General features: G+C 42.0%; 1 protein-coding gene across 1 annotated transcript in view; it reads right to left on the reverse strand.

Moving 5' to 3' along the window:
* The window catches only part of ARHGAP8 (Rho GTPase activating protein 8), a 127,872-nt gene extending 113,928 nt beyond the window's left edge, over positions 1-13,944 (reverse strand). Inside the window, exon 1 of the mRNA XM_048825080.2 lies at positions 13,632-13,944. Within this exon, the coding sequence (XP_048681037.2) occupies positions 13,632-13,929 (298 nt within the window). The 5' untranslated portion in view covers positions 13,930-13,944. The remainder of the gene's footprint in view (positions 1-13,631) is intronic.
* Between the last annotated feature and the right edge of the window lie 4,570 nt (positions 13,945-18,514).

Below are 18,514 nucleotides of genomic sequence, written 5' to 3' on the forward strand. Positions count from 1 at the left end.
AACCTGGAAATTTTTGTTTTTTAAAAAGAGGGTGTTCTGGGGCCTATTACTCCCACCACATGGGGGTGTTACTCAGATCCTGTGATAGGAGAACTGGGCTTCTGCGTCTTAGTTTCTAAGTATTTAGAAAACAGTTATGTTCTAGGTAGGGTTAAAATTGCAGAGTCATGAAAGACAGAGGAAATGGGCAAATGTAGGGTGAGTTTTAGAACAATGGGTGGGAGGGAGGGAAGGTGATCCAAGCAACTTTTGGGTCCAAATTCAACTGTGTAGGGGGGATCCGAGGGAAGAGATGGGGCTGTTATATATAGTCTTCCCATATCTTTTGCTTAGTAAATGTTATGTTTATGGAAGACATGCTGTGTTGCTTAGATATTTATGCAAGGCTCTGTAAAGAGCTGTGCTAGCAGCAGGAGAGTTTGCTCTCTACCTTGGTATCTGATTAGAGTCAAATCTTGAGGCAGGGTTGCTCTCTGGGACTATTGCCTGCTAAGATTCCTTAAAGAAAAGCCTGACTACTACTAGAAACCACCTCTGTTCCCGGATGGGTGAATGGGTGCGAAGAAAATAAGTCACCAGTAGAATATAGCCAGACTCCATATTACTGACCTCCCCTCCACACACAGCTGAATGCAAAGGGCGAACATACACATTTATTTTTTTTTATATATTTTTTTTTCAGTGGTAAGAAGCAACAAGACTATCTGAGAGAAGACATTAAGTAAGCCCGAGTGAAATGAAAATGGTTTCCCTATTGGGTGTAAATATCTCCATGTATCAGCTATTCCTAGTTCTGCAAGTATTGAAGCAAAAGGATTATTTCTACTCATTACTAGAGCAGGGAGTTTTAGAAATGCTCTTTCGTCATCTGAAACTGTACAGCTATTTTCTTATCATATGCATTCACTCACCTGGCACAGCAAAACTACATGAATATACATTTGTAGTTAGAAAATTGTGCAAAAAAATTTCTCTATTGTTATGAGAAAATAATCGAGACAGAAAAAGTGGCTGCAATTATCACCCACTGCAAAACCACTTTCCGAACCAGTGTAGGTGTTTACTGACTAAAGATTATGATGTTATAATCATAATATACATTAATGATCAATCATAAGGAATCTGCTTTCTATTTAATTAATAAACTGTAACAGGCAATAATGAGGAAGAATTATGTTGGGCTGAATTCATGCTTAACCAGAGCTTCTGTCTCAAGGGATTAAACGCTTTGGATCTTTGACTTAAGTATATTTTTAAAGACAGGACTTTAATTAAATTAACTTGACAAGCTACGGCATAAAGAGTGGGTACACCATGACCACAGTTTTTTAAAATGCAGAATTATTCAGTGGGGATTTCTCTGGCTAGATTAAATTATGACTTTATTTAATAACTGAATATATATGTAACACAGCCCTGCATTTCAATTTATCTTCAACACATGGTTACAGTTCAGCCAGCATGTCATAAGCCCCCCCAGCTAAACCAAACTGAAACTGCAATTTCAAGCAAAGGAGCACAGTTCCCAAATGCATTCTACATACAGTGATCACATAGCCCACGGTTTGGTTATCAATCAGTGTTCAGCACCAAGCCATACTAAAGCTTACTGCATATATCCACTGCATCACAGTTCCCCTATTTCCATTTGTCTATTTTTGTGATAAATTCATTAAACTACAGTCTTTTTAGGGGGGGGGGGGGAGTCTGAAATACTTTGATTTCCCTATTTAAAGCAAAAATATCAAAACTGAACTCTTTCCTCCCAAGAATTTTCCAAAACTATCATAACTTATTATTAAAGATGGGAGAATTTATACTATAAGGTACCATTGAATTTTACCACTACAGTTAAATGCAAGGTGGCCAAAATGCAGCCTGGGGGCCTCATAAGTTCCTCTAGCTCAGGAGTTCTCAAACTGGGGGTCGAGACCCCTCAGGGTGTCGCAAGGTTATTACACGGGGGGGTCGCGAGCTGTCAGCCTCCACCCTAAACCCCACTTTGCCTCCAGCATTTATAATAGTATTAAATATATAAAAAAGCGTTTTTAATTTATAGGAGGGGTTGCACTCAGAGGTTTGCTATGTGAAAGGGGTCCCCAGTACAAAAGTTTGAGAACTACTGCTCTAGCTCTCCTAATTCAGTATTAAAGATGTAATTTTGTCTTGTGCAGCCCTCTGCACAGAAGCTAAGTCCCAGTGTTGTTTTAAAGTTACTGTGTGTGAAATTTCTTCCTTTTACTGACATTTTGAAAATTATCCTAATATTCTTTAGCTTAGATTATCTGTAAAATTGTTTGGCCAGAAACTCCAAGTTTGTTTTACTAAGAGATATGGCTTTTAATTGTTTGTTTGTGGTTACGATTTTTTGGAAGAGGGGGAACACAGGGAGAGGCAATAGAGAAATTACAGAATAACAGAATACAAATATTTTGGAGAGGTTGCTGGGGATCACGGGAGAACAATAGAAAAAGCCAGACTTTTAGCTATGTTAAACTTCAAATGCTTAACATTTTTAGATATAATACTAGTGCTTAAAGGTTTTCCACATGAACAAAAAAAGCTTTCCATTACTCCACTTATCCCACAGAAGCATAATTTTCCCATCTCCACACATGCACATATCTCCTGCAGACTGCTGAGGGGTTTGGAGTATGGGAGGGAGTTCGGAGCTGGGGTAGGGGGTTTGGGCGCAGGCTCCAGAAGGGAGTTTGGGTGTGGGAGGGGGCTCAGGGCCGGGGATTGGGGTGGAGGCTTTGGGCAGCGCTCACCCCGGATGGTTCCCCGAAAGTGGCAACATGTCCCTCGGCTCCTAGGCGGAAGGGTGGCCAGGCGGCTCCACGCGCTGCCTTCGCCCAAAGGTGCCGCCCCCGCAGCTCCCATTGGCCATGGTTTCTGGCCAATGGGAGCTGTGGAGCCAGCACTTGGGGTGGGAGCAGCATGTGGAGCTCCCTGGCCGCCCCTGCACCTAGGAGCCAAGGGACACATCACTACTTCCAGGGAGCCACATGGAGCCAGGTAGGGAGCCTGCCAGCCCAGTGCCAACTGGACTTTTATGGCCCAGTCTGCGGTGCTGACCAGAGTCACCAGGGTCCCTTTTCAACCAGGTGTTCCAGTCGAAAACTGGACACCTGGCAAGTAGCAACCCTAGTTGCAACACGCACTACAGATAAAGATACAAAATTGCAAGCTCTGCATAGACTTACATAAACCTGCATCATCATATAATCATCACATTTAATAACATCACATTGTTTACCCCCTTCTCCTCTGTCAGCATGACACAAAATGAGAAAACTTATAACTTAATGCCTTCTATAACTATATTCCTTTTGATATTGTATGAAGTATTTAATAAACTGTATTTAAAAGCAACAATGCACATCCAAGGGTATACTTTCATTATAGAAGAAAACAAGGGTGCAAAATTAATGTTGGGGTGGATGGAGACAATAGCGATAAATGATCACACAGCAGTGGGGAATAGGGTAGAACCTTTGGAGCTGTTCCTTAGCTGGTGTAAATTCTCATAACTCCATAGACTTCAGTGGAGCCATGACTATTTATCCCCGTTGAGGGTCAGCACCTTTTATTGGTCTTTCTAATCTTTCCTACATTTGGGTCCTTTTAAAGTACAGTATATTCACTGACTATGTAAGTAAAGTTATTTGGGGGTTGTTTTGTTTATTGAAGCAACTTCAAACTTACATATTTTGTTTGAGAGGATTTTCTGCATATTCAGCAGATGCTGGCATATTACTAGATCTCCAGAGGCACAATCTTTCATATTTACTTCATCACCATTTGTTCACAGAGTGTTCAATACATATTCAGTTTGTTATTTTAGCCTTTGGCCCATAACCTGTTTGTTCACATTAAGAGCTGAAATAACTATTTTTAGACCAATTTTATTTTTCAAAAATAGCATCACTAGTCCTTAGGAAGATCTGAGGGCCACATTTTAAAGGTATTTAGGTTCCTAGAGAGGCAGCTAGGCATTTTGATGCTGAAAAGCTCCCTTAGTTTGGTCAGTTGGGCTATTGGGCACAGAAAGTCATGCTGCTTAACTCAATATTTGCTTAGCAGTTAACTTTTAAATAAAATAAACAGAAACGCTAATAGAACATTCTGAGCACCAGTAAACCCAAGGGCCTGTGCAGTAATGCTGTCTAGGTCTCCTGTCTGGGCCTTGATATTTATGTTTTTTCTTCACTTCAGGTCCCCATGCTACTACCAGTAAAACTTCTATAAATCACCCACTTTCCTGTGCCTCATCTGTAAAATGGGTATACTACTACATGAATCCCAGATTCAAAAAAGAATCCCTATTTGTAAAGCATTTTGAGATCTACTGATAATACGACTTATATAAGAACTAGGCATTATTATTCAGGACAGTGAGTGCTTAATTTGATGCACGTGCTTAAATTCCACTGAAGTCAGATTAAAGTTAAGCATGTGCCTAACTGTTTTCCTAGATCAGGGACTCAACAAAGTGTTATTTATCTTGATTAAGGAGTGACCAGTTCTGCCACTTTACAAGTAATCCCAGTGAACCAGATTCTGTCAGTCTAACTCATGCTGAGTAGTATCTTACTTCATAAGTGCTGCTACTGATTTCAATGGGACTACTGTGGAGTTGGGTATTATTCAATACGAGTAAGGGTGGTAGAATCTAGCCCAGTGAGAATAAGGCTAGAAGAACCAGGCCCTTACTGCTTGTAAAGCATTTTGGCCCAGATTGCGATGTACACAGTAAGTCAGGGTCTTACTTCTTGAGTATTCCTATTCAAATTAATAGGACTACTCAAAGAGTAAGCCAATAATTCAATGCCAATAACGGTATCCAATCTAGTTCTTGGTGAGCCCCATTTGAAAAGCGGAATGCATGAGGCACATATTATTGCTTTTCTACCTCTTCTTTGATCTGTGAATTCTATTTTTTTAAATCAAACAAAAAAAAGAGAAATTTAGTCCAACTTCTGTAGATGCTCATGTTTTCTGAACATTATTGTAGATTTTTGTCTTCATTTGATTTTAAAATCGTCAGAAGAAAAATGTTTTAAGTAACTTATCCCAAAGGCAGATAAAGATCATATGGTTCTAGAGTCAATTCATTCACATTTCCTGCATGTTTAAGCTGTAGGCTACTATTTGGAATGTTTTATTTCCTCTTAAAAGAGCGATTTACAATAATTTAATACCTACTACTTTTGAGGCTGGAGCAAGAGGTTATTGTAACTTTACAATGGACACTTTCAATTTAAAAATCACATTTCTGTCAAAAACTGCTTTACCTACTATTACTACAACTAACACCAAAGATTGGATAGCTGGCAGAGATAAGAGAAAGGTTTCCCCTCTATTTTACAGTTTGCTTATTTTATGAGTCTGATGGCATTTTGTGTACAGTTGGTTTCACTGTCTTTTTTTGCAACCAAGTGGTTTTCCTTTTGAGGATCTTTCAGACAGAGGAGAGAGAAAAACATTTTTTAAAAATAGGAAAATGTGGGTGAAAAAAATCATAGTTGTCAGAGGGACCCAGGACAGATGCAATGTGTAGAAAGTACTTAAGATTCACTTGTTTGAAACTGATTTGCTTTCAAGTTCAGGGTGCCCATTTAAGCATCCTTACTGCAGCAGATAATTAAGTGTTTACAAATGGAATGTTACCTGATGCCAGTCACCATAATCAATGAGGTCACAACTGGTAGAACAAGGTCCACAGATTAAGGTAATAATATAAAAATTAACCTATACATTTCTAATTATTTTTAATGTGATGTGCGGCAATAATGGACTAACTCTTATTTCTGTCTGCAGTGATGACCATTGAATCTGAAAGGGAACCTTCAATTTTTGTTGCATTTTTTTTCTTCATTTTTTTTTCCTTCTCAGGATTAGAAAATTTAGCTTTTGATTCTGACTTGCAAGATCCTGACTGCAAAGTTAGGTCTACAACTGTGAGTCTGCCAAGCCTATTTAATCTATCTGTCAATTAAGGCAACATGTATATTACACCCAGCTACTGAGAAAAGCAAGGCTGTCAACATACAGCAACTATCCATGCTAGGTATAGTCTCCAAAGAATTTTTCCACCACTTGGTACATTTAAAAAGGGTTGGGACAAGACCCTGACAAGTAGCTTTTCCTAAATCGTCTATCCCACTTTCCTCTGGACTAATTTATCCCCTATCAATAAAAGTGCAAGAACTGGCATGGATGATGCAAGGGTAATTTATCCAAGGTTTAATGTAAGGAACATTGTCTTCCTAGTTGAAGACACACTTGTATATCCTAGGTAAAATCCTGACTTCACTGAAATCATCCCAAGTTTTGCCATTAACTTCACCCTCTCTGCCTACTCCTTACACTTTTTTCAGCCTGCAATAGCTTGTTGTACCAATCTCTTCTAATGAACTAAAAAATCAGGCATCTGCACTCATCATGAATGCAAAGTCACATTTTAAAATGAATTCAGTTTTAGTAGACCTTGTACTATCCTGTGGCAAATATATATCTCAGTCATCGACTGACCATCTATAATGTACATGCAACATGGGGAATGGACCTGTCACTTTTCAGCTCCTAAAATGTAGGGTGCAAATCCAGTGCACTAATGGAATATTTTTCACAACAAAGTCAACTTTTAGATTTATTCTACCCAGCAGATGGCAGTGGGGTACATACACACAAGCAAGTGCATTGTAAACTTTTGCAGAGTTAAAACTCTTGAGTTCAAATCTATTGAAGCTCAGTATAAATAAGCAGGAGCTGCTGAGAGTTTGAGAAATTCTTTGATGTTATGGAGTTAAAATTTTGTTTTGAAGGCTTTGCTGAAAACCAATTTCACGTGTAGTGTGCCAAACCTTAGAGTTTTAGCCTGAGCCTCAGACTTCTAAGAGGTTTTTCATACCCTAAGAACTGCTTCAACAATCAGAAAATTTTGATTGTGCACAGGCATTTGCAACTTTGACTGACATTTAACAGAACAGAGGGGGAACAGAGTTCAGACAAACCACAAAGAAGATAGTTCATGAGATTCACTTGTCTCATTGTCTCTGTCCATTTAAAATAGGATACATTATTTTTCTCTTTAGAAAACGTTCAGGTTTGTTTCTAATAGCAGAAAAAAAGCCCAGGTGGTAGGGAAAGGAATGGGAAGGGGAAAAGGCCTGTGGAGAACCGTAAGCAGGTCTGTACCCCTCCCAAAGAAGTCAGTGGCTCTTTACAAATGGAAAAAACAAAACAAAACAAAAACACACCATCAGCTTTCTCATTCCAAGAATCTTCTCTGAAACTTCTCTCACCTCTGGAATAAAAGCTACCATTCAGTATCCCAAGGCACGTTTCAAAACAGAATGGAAAACACAAGTTTCCCAATAGGCATGTTATCTGACATTTAGGGAACTCCTAGTCAGAAGATTTTAAGAAGATGGAAGAGGTTTTCTTTATTCCCAAGCATTCATTTAGAAGTGACCTGCAAAACTTCAGAAATTCTCTCCCATATAAGACATTTGTCCCGGATGATTGGTTTTAATCTCAGAAATTCTAAATTGATCATCTATATGAAATTCAGCTAGTTGGATTATGGGCCAGATCCTGCAAACTCTCCACACACAGAATATTTCCTGATTTCAATGGGAGTTCCACATAAGAGCAAGCCCAAAGTCTCTAGTGAACTCTATCTTAAGTTTGAAATTCATTAGCATACACAAAAAGCGTTAGCTACAGTCCTTGATAAGAACACACAGTAAAAAGAAATATTGCCCGAACATACTAACATTTAAAAAAAATCAGTTTGAAAGTTAACATGAGGACGAATAAATCTGAGAAATAGCCCATAAGACAGACCCCTCTGAAAGGCAACAAAGGTATACTGTGTTGTGGATTTACCTTATTATAGTCCATGCTGGCAGCACCATCTATTACTCTATTATGATTCCCTTCCCATAATAAGACCCTGTTTTCACTTTGCCAGACTTGAAAGGTTTGAGCTGAAATTTTCCATGCTGGGTGACTGCCTCAGGTTGAATTCTTTTGGAAAATCTGAGCCAAAACAGTTGGCTATTTCTGAGAACGAGCCGAGGCGAACGTATGTTTTCCTCAAGTTCAGAAATCCTACAGACCTTGCATAGGAAAAGCTCAAGTGCCCCCCTGCTTTGGAGCAGGGAATTATAATTTGGCAGGGGTGTGTTATAAGTAGGGCCTACCAAACTCTCCGCCGTGAAAAGCGCGTCACAGACTGCGAAATCTGGTCTCCCCCCGTGAAATCTGGTCTTGTACTTTTACCCTATACTATATAGATTTCACCAGGAGACCAGCGTTTCTCAAACTGGGGGTTCTGACCCAAAAGGGGACCGCTGGGGGTGGGGGAGAAGGGAATCCACAAGGTTATTGTAGGGGGTTTTGGTATTGCCACTCTTACTTCTGTGCTGCCTTCAGAGTTTGATGGTGGCTGGAGAGCGGTGGCTGCTGGCCGGGTGCCCAGCTCTGAAGGCAGCGCCCCACCAGCAGCAGCAGCAGCGCAGAAGTAAGGGTGGCAATACCACAACCCCCCTAAAATAGCTTTGTGACACCCCCCCACAACCTCCTTTTGTGTCACGGCCCCTGCAAGTACGACACTGTGAAATTTGAGATTTAAACAACTGAAATAACGAAATTTACTATTTTTTAAATCCTATGACCATGAAATTGACCAAAATGGACCATGAATTTGGTAGGGCCCTAGTTATAGGCCAGCGATTATATTTACATTTGTCTTCAAAAACATGTTATATTTTATTTTAAAACAGTTTATTTTTGCCTGGGCCAGAGAGAATTCAATAGTACAAAGAGGCCGTTATTTAGCATTAACAATAATACTAACTGCCAGTCTCTTATTTGAAGCAAACAGACTACAGTTGATAAAAAAAATGAATTGAAAGCTTTTTCGCTGATTGTTTTTGTAAAAAGGTACCGATTGAGCTTTTAGTTTTGAAGTTGGCAGGTTTGATTAGTGAATTTATACAATACCGTTTGTGTCTTATGCCCGGCTTGCCCAGCAGCACTGCTAAAATTAAGGGTTTGTCGGTAAATCCTTTACAACCACTCCTCGCTCTCCAGTCCAGAGAGGTTTATAAATTGGTCATTTTAATTTTGCTTTAGTCAGTAATTTCTCATACGAGTTCTATGGCCCAGGATCATTGTTTTTTAGAGCTGGTAGAAATTTTTCAAACAAAAAAATGTTTTGCGGTTTTCAAATGCAATTTTTTTTTAAATGAAAGCTTGTCTAGATTGTCAACATTTTTCATTTTTCACAAAAAAATTGTGCCTTTCTTCAGAAAGCTTTCTTTAAATTGACGAAAGAGTTAGCAGGATTTTTCATGTAAGGAAAACCATGAATATTTACTGAAAATTCCTGCAGCTCAGCTGGAGGTGAGAGAATCCCACTGAGATGCAGGGTTGCATGGCAGTGCTGCCAAATGTATGTGAGACAGTGGACCCGTACCAGTCCTCTACAGAGCAAAATAACAGTGTTATGACATATGGCAACCTAGGCCCATGTGATCAGCTACTGCAGTTACAAACTGTGGATTTCAGAGTAACAGCCGTGTTAGTCTGTATTCGCAAAAAGAAAAGGAGTACTTGTGGCACCTTAGAGACTAACCAATTTATTTGAGCATGAGCTTTCATGAGCTACAGCTCACTTCATCGGATGCATACCGTGGAAACTGCAGAAGACATTATATAAACACAGAGACCATGAAACAATACCTCCTCCCACCCCACTGTCCTGCTGGTAATAGCTTATCTAAAGTGATCATCAAGTTGGGCCATTTCCAGCACAAGTCCAGGTTTTCTCACCCTCCGCCCCCCCCCACACACAAACTCACTCTCCTGCTGGTAATAGCCCATCCAAAGTGACCACTCTCTTCACAATGTGTATGATAATCAAGGTGGGCCATTTCCTGCACAAATCCAGGTTCTCTCACCCCCTCACAAGAGAGTGAGTTTGTATGGGGGGGGGCGGAGGGTGAGAAAACCTGGATTTGTGCTGGAAATGGCCCAACTTGATGATCACTTTAGATAAGCTATTACCAGCAGGACAGTGGGGTGGGAGGAGGTATTGTTTCATGGTCTCTGTGTTTATATAATGTCTTCTGCAGTTTCCACGGTATGCATCCGATGAAGTGAGCTGTAGCTCACGAAAGCTCATGCTCAAATAAATTGGTTAGTCTCTAAGGTGCCACAAGTACTCCTTTTCTTTTTGCAAACTGTGGATTAACCTTTTTGCATATGATGCAAACCATGTTTAAGCCAACCATGTCAGTAACTGGTTACAAACTCACTTGAAAGTCATAGTGTAAACAGAGCTTCTAGGCAACCAGGCAGGCATCCTGGCAGGGTAAAAGGGGGGGGGGGGGATTCATTTTAGTACTGACTGACTTAATATGCCAATCTTACTTGCTATCCTATTATTGTGACTCAACTGAAATCTGTATTGTAAATATAACGTCTTTTTTTATTACTTTATACCATAGAATCAAGTAATGCTGTTGGGTTGGTGTTTGCATATGTTCCTCTTCAGTCTCAGCCCTCAGCCTCTGTTTTCTTTCTTACAGGGTCACTTTCCATGGAGAACATGTAGATATGAACCAATTCAGGAGGTTAAAAAAATGGAAACAAAAATTTATGAAAAATGTTTGCCTTTTATAAAAAAAAGTCAAAATTGTTGAAAAATTTCATACAAATTTCAAATATCAGCCAACCATACAGCTGGTCAAAAAACAAGGAAAAACGGCTCTGAAATTTTCATGATTTCCCCTCCTCCCCAAAATCAGAATTTCAATGGTTTTTGACCAATTCTATCAGCCACGGGGGAAATGGTACAACTGGACTGAAAACAACTGCTTACACCAATGGCGGAATTGACTCTGCACCATTTTCTAAAATTGAAAAAAAAATGCTAATTCATCATATTAGCATCAATCCTGCAAACACTTTACGAACATGGATAGCTTTAAGAATTTGAGGCACTCCATTCATTTCCAGGAGTCTACCCACATGCTTAAAATTAAACATATGCTTAAACAATGAGGAGTACTTGTGGCACCTTAGAGACTAACAAATTTATTTGGACATAAGCTTTCGTGGGCTAAAACCCACTGATGAAGCTTATGCCCACGAAAGCTTATGCCCAAATAAATTTGTTAGTCTCTAAGGTGCCACAAGTACTCCTCGTTATTTTTGCTGATACAAACTAACATGGCTGCCACTCTGAAACATATGCTTAAGTGTTTGCAAGATCAGTGTCATTGTGAACAAGTATGTTTCTTTACCTCTATTAAAACACTTGTATTATTAAAACTGAAAAAAACTTTAAAAATCCATTTTACTTCTCAATTTTGTATTCCTCTTAAAAGAATGGGGCAGGGAGTGGGGGAATCCATGAAGTCAGTTTTGTTTTTAATTCATTAAAGTCAGTTTCACTTCCAGGTGTCTCAGTATTACAACATTTTGTTTGAAATTACTCAAGATATTTATTTATTTTAAAAGACAACTTTCTATTGTAATGTTTAAAAGTTCTGGAGACATTCCTGATGTTCTTAAGTTTACTAAAGACCTACTTTTATGAAATATAACTTTGGGGCCAAAATCATGTATTCCTTTAAGCAACTTGCCCTAGGTCACACAGCAAGTCAGTGGCGAAACTGAACATATATTCCAACATTCCTAATTGATAGATACTGAATGGCAGCGTCCACTCATTCTTGAGGTGGGCTGCCCAGAGGTGGAGAGAAGCCTGTTCCTGTCTCTAGCTAAAAAGACTTTAGTCTTCATGTCTGCCAGCCAAGCACTTTTGAACAACACTAAATTTGCAAGTAATATACATTACCACACACAAGGAGCTACATTAATGTTATGATTTGCCTTTGCAACCTTAATTTAGCCCACTTGTATATATGTATTGGTCACATGCATTATGATACATTCTTTGTTTATATGATATACTGTGCTCTGAATTAAGCAGGGATCCTGGAGGAAAGATTTTAGCAAGCTATTAACTCTTTTACAGAATTTGAGCACATGTTTATATGCAGTGTCACTTATATAGAAAGAAATATAGGTGAAAAAATTAAAAACTTGAAAACTGAATAAAATATATTCAATATGGAGTAAAGTTTTTTGAAGCAATGGGATGGCCTTCGAGCTCTGCTATAATGAAACTCATAAAGTCAAATGTCCCCCAGTGAAGGTAAAATATTTTACAATAAATGCTGAATTATTTCCCCCATTCCACAGCACACACTTCTGCTAAGAAGTTCCCAATCTCTACCCACTTATGTTTCTTTCTTAAAGAAATCTAAGGCATTGAACCTGCAATTATTAGTTCCCTGGCAGATTGCTGAACCTGTGTGACATGGCTGCCCACCCACATAATATCAATTGCAGAAAAAGGGCTTTAATCATAGCTCAACATTATGATTTCTGTACATTAACTACTACTCAGAGAAAATAATGAAAACCTAGCAGTAGCTTTTATTAAAAATATATACTGCTTTGTATTTATACAGGAGTGCCTGGGATTCAAATGGCAGTATTAAAACAAGTATTTGCTGTAAGAAATTATTAAACTGTGCTTGGCTTAAAATATATATTAATAAAAAGTGTTTTTAAACTTAAGCATCTTACTCTTTGCTACCTGTCTTCCAAAGGATGTGTGTTTGTTATATTGCCTGATAACAAACACACCTGTTGGGAAGTATTTGTTTGTTTGGCTGGCCAAGAGGTTTGACCTACAGCAGAACCTCAGAGTTACAAACTGACCAGTCAACCATACTGGAACTGGAAGTACGCAATCAGGCAGCAGCATTCAGACAAACAAACAAGGCACAGTACTGCGTTAAATGTAAACTATGAAAAAATAAAGGGAAAGCAGCATTTTTCTTCTGCATAGTAAAGTTTCAAAGCTGTATTAAGTCAGTGTTCAGTTGTAAACTTTTGAAAAAACCACCCCAACTTTTTGTTCAGGGTAACAAACATTTCAGAGTTAGGAACAACCTCCATTCCCAAGGTGTTGGTAACTCTGTTCGACCGTCTGGCCAAAACACCGGCAGCAGGAATTTGGCAGAATAATAGCGTTTAATCTAAAAAAAAAAAGGGGGACGTCTCTAAAAAACTTCCGCCAAGGGGGCTGAGGGTTGTGTTTTGTTTCTTTCTTTCGCCATCCCAGAAAGTACAAGACACCTGCAGCCTGGAACAACAGCTCCTTCGCCCTGCCCCAAACCAATCCCAGCAGCAGCAGCTGCTCCCGGCGACAAGCAGGGACGCGCTATTAGTGCGCTGCAAGGCGCGGCAGCAGGGAGCTGGGGGGGAGCCGGCAGGAAACAAGCCCCGCGGGAGCGCGGGCCTTTTGGGGCCGGAGGAGGGCAACTCACTGACGGGCTGGGGGCTTTAGGGGGGGAAACCCGCGCAGTGTAGACAGGGCACCCCCGCCTGCATCTCCCCCCCGGGCGGGCGGCCGCAGGGACGAGCGCTGGGCGGCGCAGCCTGTTGCGCGCTCGCGCCCCGGGCGCTGCGAGGAAAGTCCAACCAGCCGCGTCCTTCCTCGCGCGGCTCCCCCGCCCCCGAAGCTCCCCTCAACTCACCTGGGGCGGCCGCGGCTCCCGCTCCCGCGCAGCCGGGGACCAGCCAGGTGGGCTCCGCAGGCGGCTCCCGGGGGAGCGGCGCCTCCCTGCGGCGGGAGGAGGGGCAGGGCGGGAGGCCGGGACGGGCGCGGGGTGAGGGTTTAAGGCGGCTAGCAGCGCGCAGCGTTGCGTGCACGCCCCGGGGCTGCCTTGCCCCGGCCGGCGCAGCCCGGGCAGAGCTGGAGGCAAGGACGGCGAGCCCGGCCCCTTCTCCCGCCAGTGACTCTGTCCTGCGCTCCGCTTGGGGAGGGGCTGGCATGGGGCCGGGGGGGGTTCCCCTGGCCATTGAGCGCCCCACCTCTTGCTGCAGTACCCGAGTAAGCGGCGGCCTTCCTTGTTTTGGGGACAAGTAAGGTCCCCACGTGCTTGTGAGGATCGCTGCGCTCGCTTTTGCTGTGCTTTTAATGAGGGATGCGGGCTGGGGTCACTTCATTCAGGGCCCACAGCCTGGCTGAGGCAGCGCCAGAGACACCTTTAGGAGGGGAGGCAGTGCGGTCAACTGGGCGGAGCACTGGCCTGGGAATCAGGAGACGTGGGTTGTATTCCTGGCCCTGCCATTGGCCTGCTCTGCTGGGTGGTCTTGAGCAAGTCACTCATGCTCTGTGTGCTTCAGTTTCTCCATCTGTAAAATAAGAACGATGTGGGGCTCCATAAGTGCTTTGAGATCTACTGATGGAAAAAGCTATGGAAAGGGTAGGTATTATTATAATTTCCCATGTGATGGCCCCAGATTTTTACAATCCAGCCGTGGATCCACCGACTCAGTTTTTCTTCCTGTGTGGAAGAAGCTGAAATTTTCTTATTTAAACTCCTATCCTCTACAATGCTAACGGACTCAAGAGGGCCCAGTTGTAACACTGTTATCCCTGGGTGTAATACAAGTAAAAGTATTGTAGATGGGAGCCAAGCACCTCCATGACTTTGGGGTTAAGTACTGATGGCCTCCAAGGCAGGGCTGCTTCAGGAGGAAAAGGGTGTTCAGCCTCAGGCCATGTCAACCCCAGAAAGTTTTACCAGTAGCAATTCCCCCAGCATTCAGCTGCAGGCATTGCTCTTTCGCTTTTACATATGGCTGCCCTGGCTACTGCAGCACATCCTCACAGCACCACACTTGTATTGGCATCTCAGTGTCCCTTGCACCCTCACATGGGACAGTGCCTTGTGGGAAATTAGGGGGTGATGTATTATGAGATGTCAGTGATCCTCTTAGGGAATTTGGAGTGAAGGTCCCAAAAGTCCCTCTGCTCCACTTCCACCCATAATTGTCTCTTTTTTTGTCATTTTCTAAAATTCTGACAGTTTCCTCTGTTCCATCCTATAATTTGCCTTTGTGCCAGTTTTCAGTATCTGCCACCTTGCAGTCCAAAGCATGGATGCTAAACACATCTGTGAGCAGCTACCATGTCTGTTTTAGAGACAGGTTGACTGATTCTTCGGTATTTGTGGAGCCACAACAATCACTACAGCAGCTGGCCATGCAACAATGAAAATAAGAGTACTGAGGAGAGTGGATGATACAGACACTGACTGAAAGTCGCCTGCTACTGCAGGCATATAGTGACCAGCTCCACATGGTGGAGAGGTGGTTCTGGGCTGGGCTTGTGAAACAAGTATTGAGTGGTGGGGTCAGAGTGTGATGCAAATCTGGCATAGCCAGTCGTGGCTTCACAGAATGTTCAGATGTGGAAGGCCATGTTTATTGCAGCTGTTGTGTGCTGAGCTCACCAAATGCTGCTTGGCAGTGGAGAGATGGGGAGCAATCACCCAGTGGACACTTGCAATCCTGGATTGTTAGTGGTCAGCAAGCAATCGCTTTGATATTGGTAAATTTATAGTAGGGGTGGTTGTCAGCCATGTGTGCATGCCCATTGGGCATGTTGTGATGCACATGATTGTGACTCTGGGCAACATGCAGGAATTAATAGATGGATTCACTGAAATAGATGGGCTTCTGTAACTGCTTTGGGGCAATAGATGCAATGTATATCCCTATTCATTCCACCCCTTTTCCCTCCCTCCCCCACAGCTTGCTTCTGATTACATAATCGTGGAAAAGTATGCCTTTCTGCTTATGCAAGCATTGGTGGATTACTGTGGACATTTCATTAACGTTACCATTGGGTGGTCAGGAAAGGTGCAGGATGCTTTAGGTATACAGAAGTTTTGTAAAGATGCCAGTAGGGACATTTTCCCCCATACTAGCCTATTCGCATTGGTGGGGTTGCTTTGCCAGTTGTTACTCTCAGGGACTCAAGTCGTATCCTTTTGCTTCCCTGTCCCATGAATCTATACACAGAGTAGCTAGACAGCACCAAGGAAACATTTAACTATTACTTGAGCGGGTGCAGACGGACTGTGGCATGTACATTTGGCAGATTAAAGGAATGATGGAGATATTTCATGACTAGGATAAGCCTCTGTGAGCCAAATATTCCTAGTGTTAGTGCTGTATGTTGTGTATTTTATAATATTTGGAAGACTAAGGGGAAAATGTTAACACGGTGAATTAAAGAAGTAGAAAATTTGAACAATCTGACACACAAAAATAGAGTGCAAGGTGCTGGCTGCTCTGGGCTGCATCACAAATTAGTGTACGTGTGGTCATGGCAGTTCTCTTTGTCCAGTGGCGTTGAGTGGAAGGGTTATTGTTGCAAGGAATGCTGGCACCTTGAGGGGAGTCAGGGAGTTGGTGAGATATGGCTCTACCCCTGGGAAGGAGGTATTGTCCACACAGTGAAGTGGCTGTTGGGGTGCAGGGCTTTGGATCCTTTTCTCCACAATGCTCTGAGGCAGCTGAGTGTGTTGTCTGAAGAGCTGCATGTCTTGGTTTACCTCTGAGACTGAGCCCTGGTCTGCACTGAGGGGGAAATCGATCTAAGTTACGCAACTTCAGCTATGTCAATAACGTAACTGAAGTCGACGTACTTAGATAGACTTACTACGGTGAGTCCACTACTGCCGCTCCCCTGTTGACTCTGCCTGTGCCTCTCATGGTACTGAAATACAGGAGTGGTCGGGGATCGATTTATCGCGTCTAGACTAGACGTGATAAAATTGATCCCTGCTGGATTGATCGCTGCCCGCCAAGCCGGTGGGTAGTGAAGACATAACCTGAGTGCACCTTTTGGTCCTTGTGCCTTTTGTCCAGCATCCATTCCCTTTCTTCCCTGATCTCATGGGCTCTGAACTCAGAAGTCGTGAGTAGCTTTGCGAACACATCCTCCCTCATCCATTGCTTTTTTCCTCCTTATCTCGGTCAGTCTTTCAGCAGGTGTGGAAGGGATGGCCTTTCATTGATAGAGACAGACATTGTGAGATTTAAGAGGTTAGGAGACATCAAAAGATAAGTGTCACAACTCCCTAATTTTTTTCCCCCACGGAGCTGCATAAAAGTATAAACAGGATCACAATCAGTACTGTTTGTTTCCGGACCATGCAGTGGCACACACTGTAGTGAGTAGATGCAGGTACTTTTCAAAACTTCTGACCATTACAGGTCTGGGGCCAGGTGTAGGAGAACTGTAGGGATAGTGTAATAAACACTTCTAAAATTATTAGAGGCAGTAGTGATCCTGGCAGATATATCACTCTGGAGGGTACCAAAGGGCCAGAGAAGGCAACTGCTCAAGACAGTGTGTGGTTGCTTGGTCCTGCAAGCTACCCACCCTCTTCACAGCAATGGTTCTCCAGGACTCATTGTTATGACATGGAAAGGTGTACTGGGATGGGAGAAACAAGGCTCTTTTCCTAGAAATGTTCAGGCAAAGATCAAACACTGTTTGAAAGTTTCGGTGAAATTGTGCCAGGAGACAAAAAGATGTCCAAGCCAAGTTAAACTAGAAGCTCCTAAAATGGGAAGCATTGTGCTTTCCAGCTAGTTCTGTAAGTCTGGCCAAGCCAAGCTCCCTGAGCCAGCAACATGCTATATCTATCTCTTTTCTGAATCCAAGGACAAAATGCAAGTAATTTGTTTTGATCTTGGACTGGAAAACCAAAATATTGTGTTTTTTCTTTAGAATATCTGTATCAAATAACTTTTACAATGCTATTTCTGCAATACCATGTATTCTGAATGTCCAGTCCCTGGATTACTTCCAGTTATTTTTTATGTATTCTATTTCATTGCTCAGGTATTGGTTTGCATGTATTTTTTTCTGTTTTGAATGCATTGAATTATATTTGCATTGTTTTTATTTTATTGACATTTTTTTCCCTGCCTGACATTTAAATCCTCAAAGGCTTTTGCTAAAATATCTATTTGGGAATGTTTTTTTAGTTGTGTCCAGTTTTCTTTTTGTTGAATTTTGCCTGGTGCTCTTAAAATAAACTGAGACAAGGTGGGTGAGGTAATATCTTTAACTGGGCCAACTTCTATTGGTGAGAGAGACAAGCTTTCAAGCGACACAGAGCTCTTCCTCCAGTCTGGGAAAGGTACTCAGTGTCACAGCTAAATATAAAAAGAAAAGGAGTACTTGTGGCACCTTAGAGACTAACCAATTTATTTGAGCATGAGCTTCACGAAAGCTCATGCTCAAATAAATTGGTTAGTCTCTAAGGTGCCACAAGTACTCCTTTTCTTTTTGCAAAGACAGACTAACACGTCTGTTACTCTAAAAGCTAAATATAAGGTTGAACAGATACAATAGTTTAGTTTAAAACTAAACTATTGTAAGAAACTGGCTACATCAGTGGTTCCCAAACTTGTTCTTCCGCTTGTGGCAGGAAAGCCCCTGGCGGGCCGGGCTGGTTTGTTTACCTGCCGCATCCGCAGGTTTGGCCGATCGCGGCTCCCACTGGCCGAGGTTCGCTGCTCCAGGCCAATGGGAGCTGCTGGAAGTGGCACA

This window comes from Caretta caretta, chromosome 1 (genome assembly GCF_965140235.1).
Source record: "Caretta caretta isolate rCarCar2 chromosome 1, rCarCar1.hap1, whole genome shotgun sequence".
Taxonomy (NCBI): domain Eukaryota; kingdom Metazoa; phylum Chordata; order Testudines; family Cheloniidae; genus Caretta; species Caretta caretta.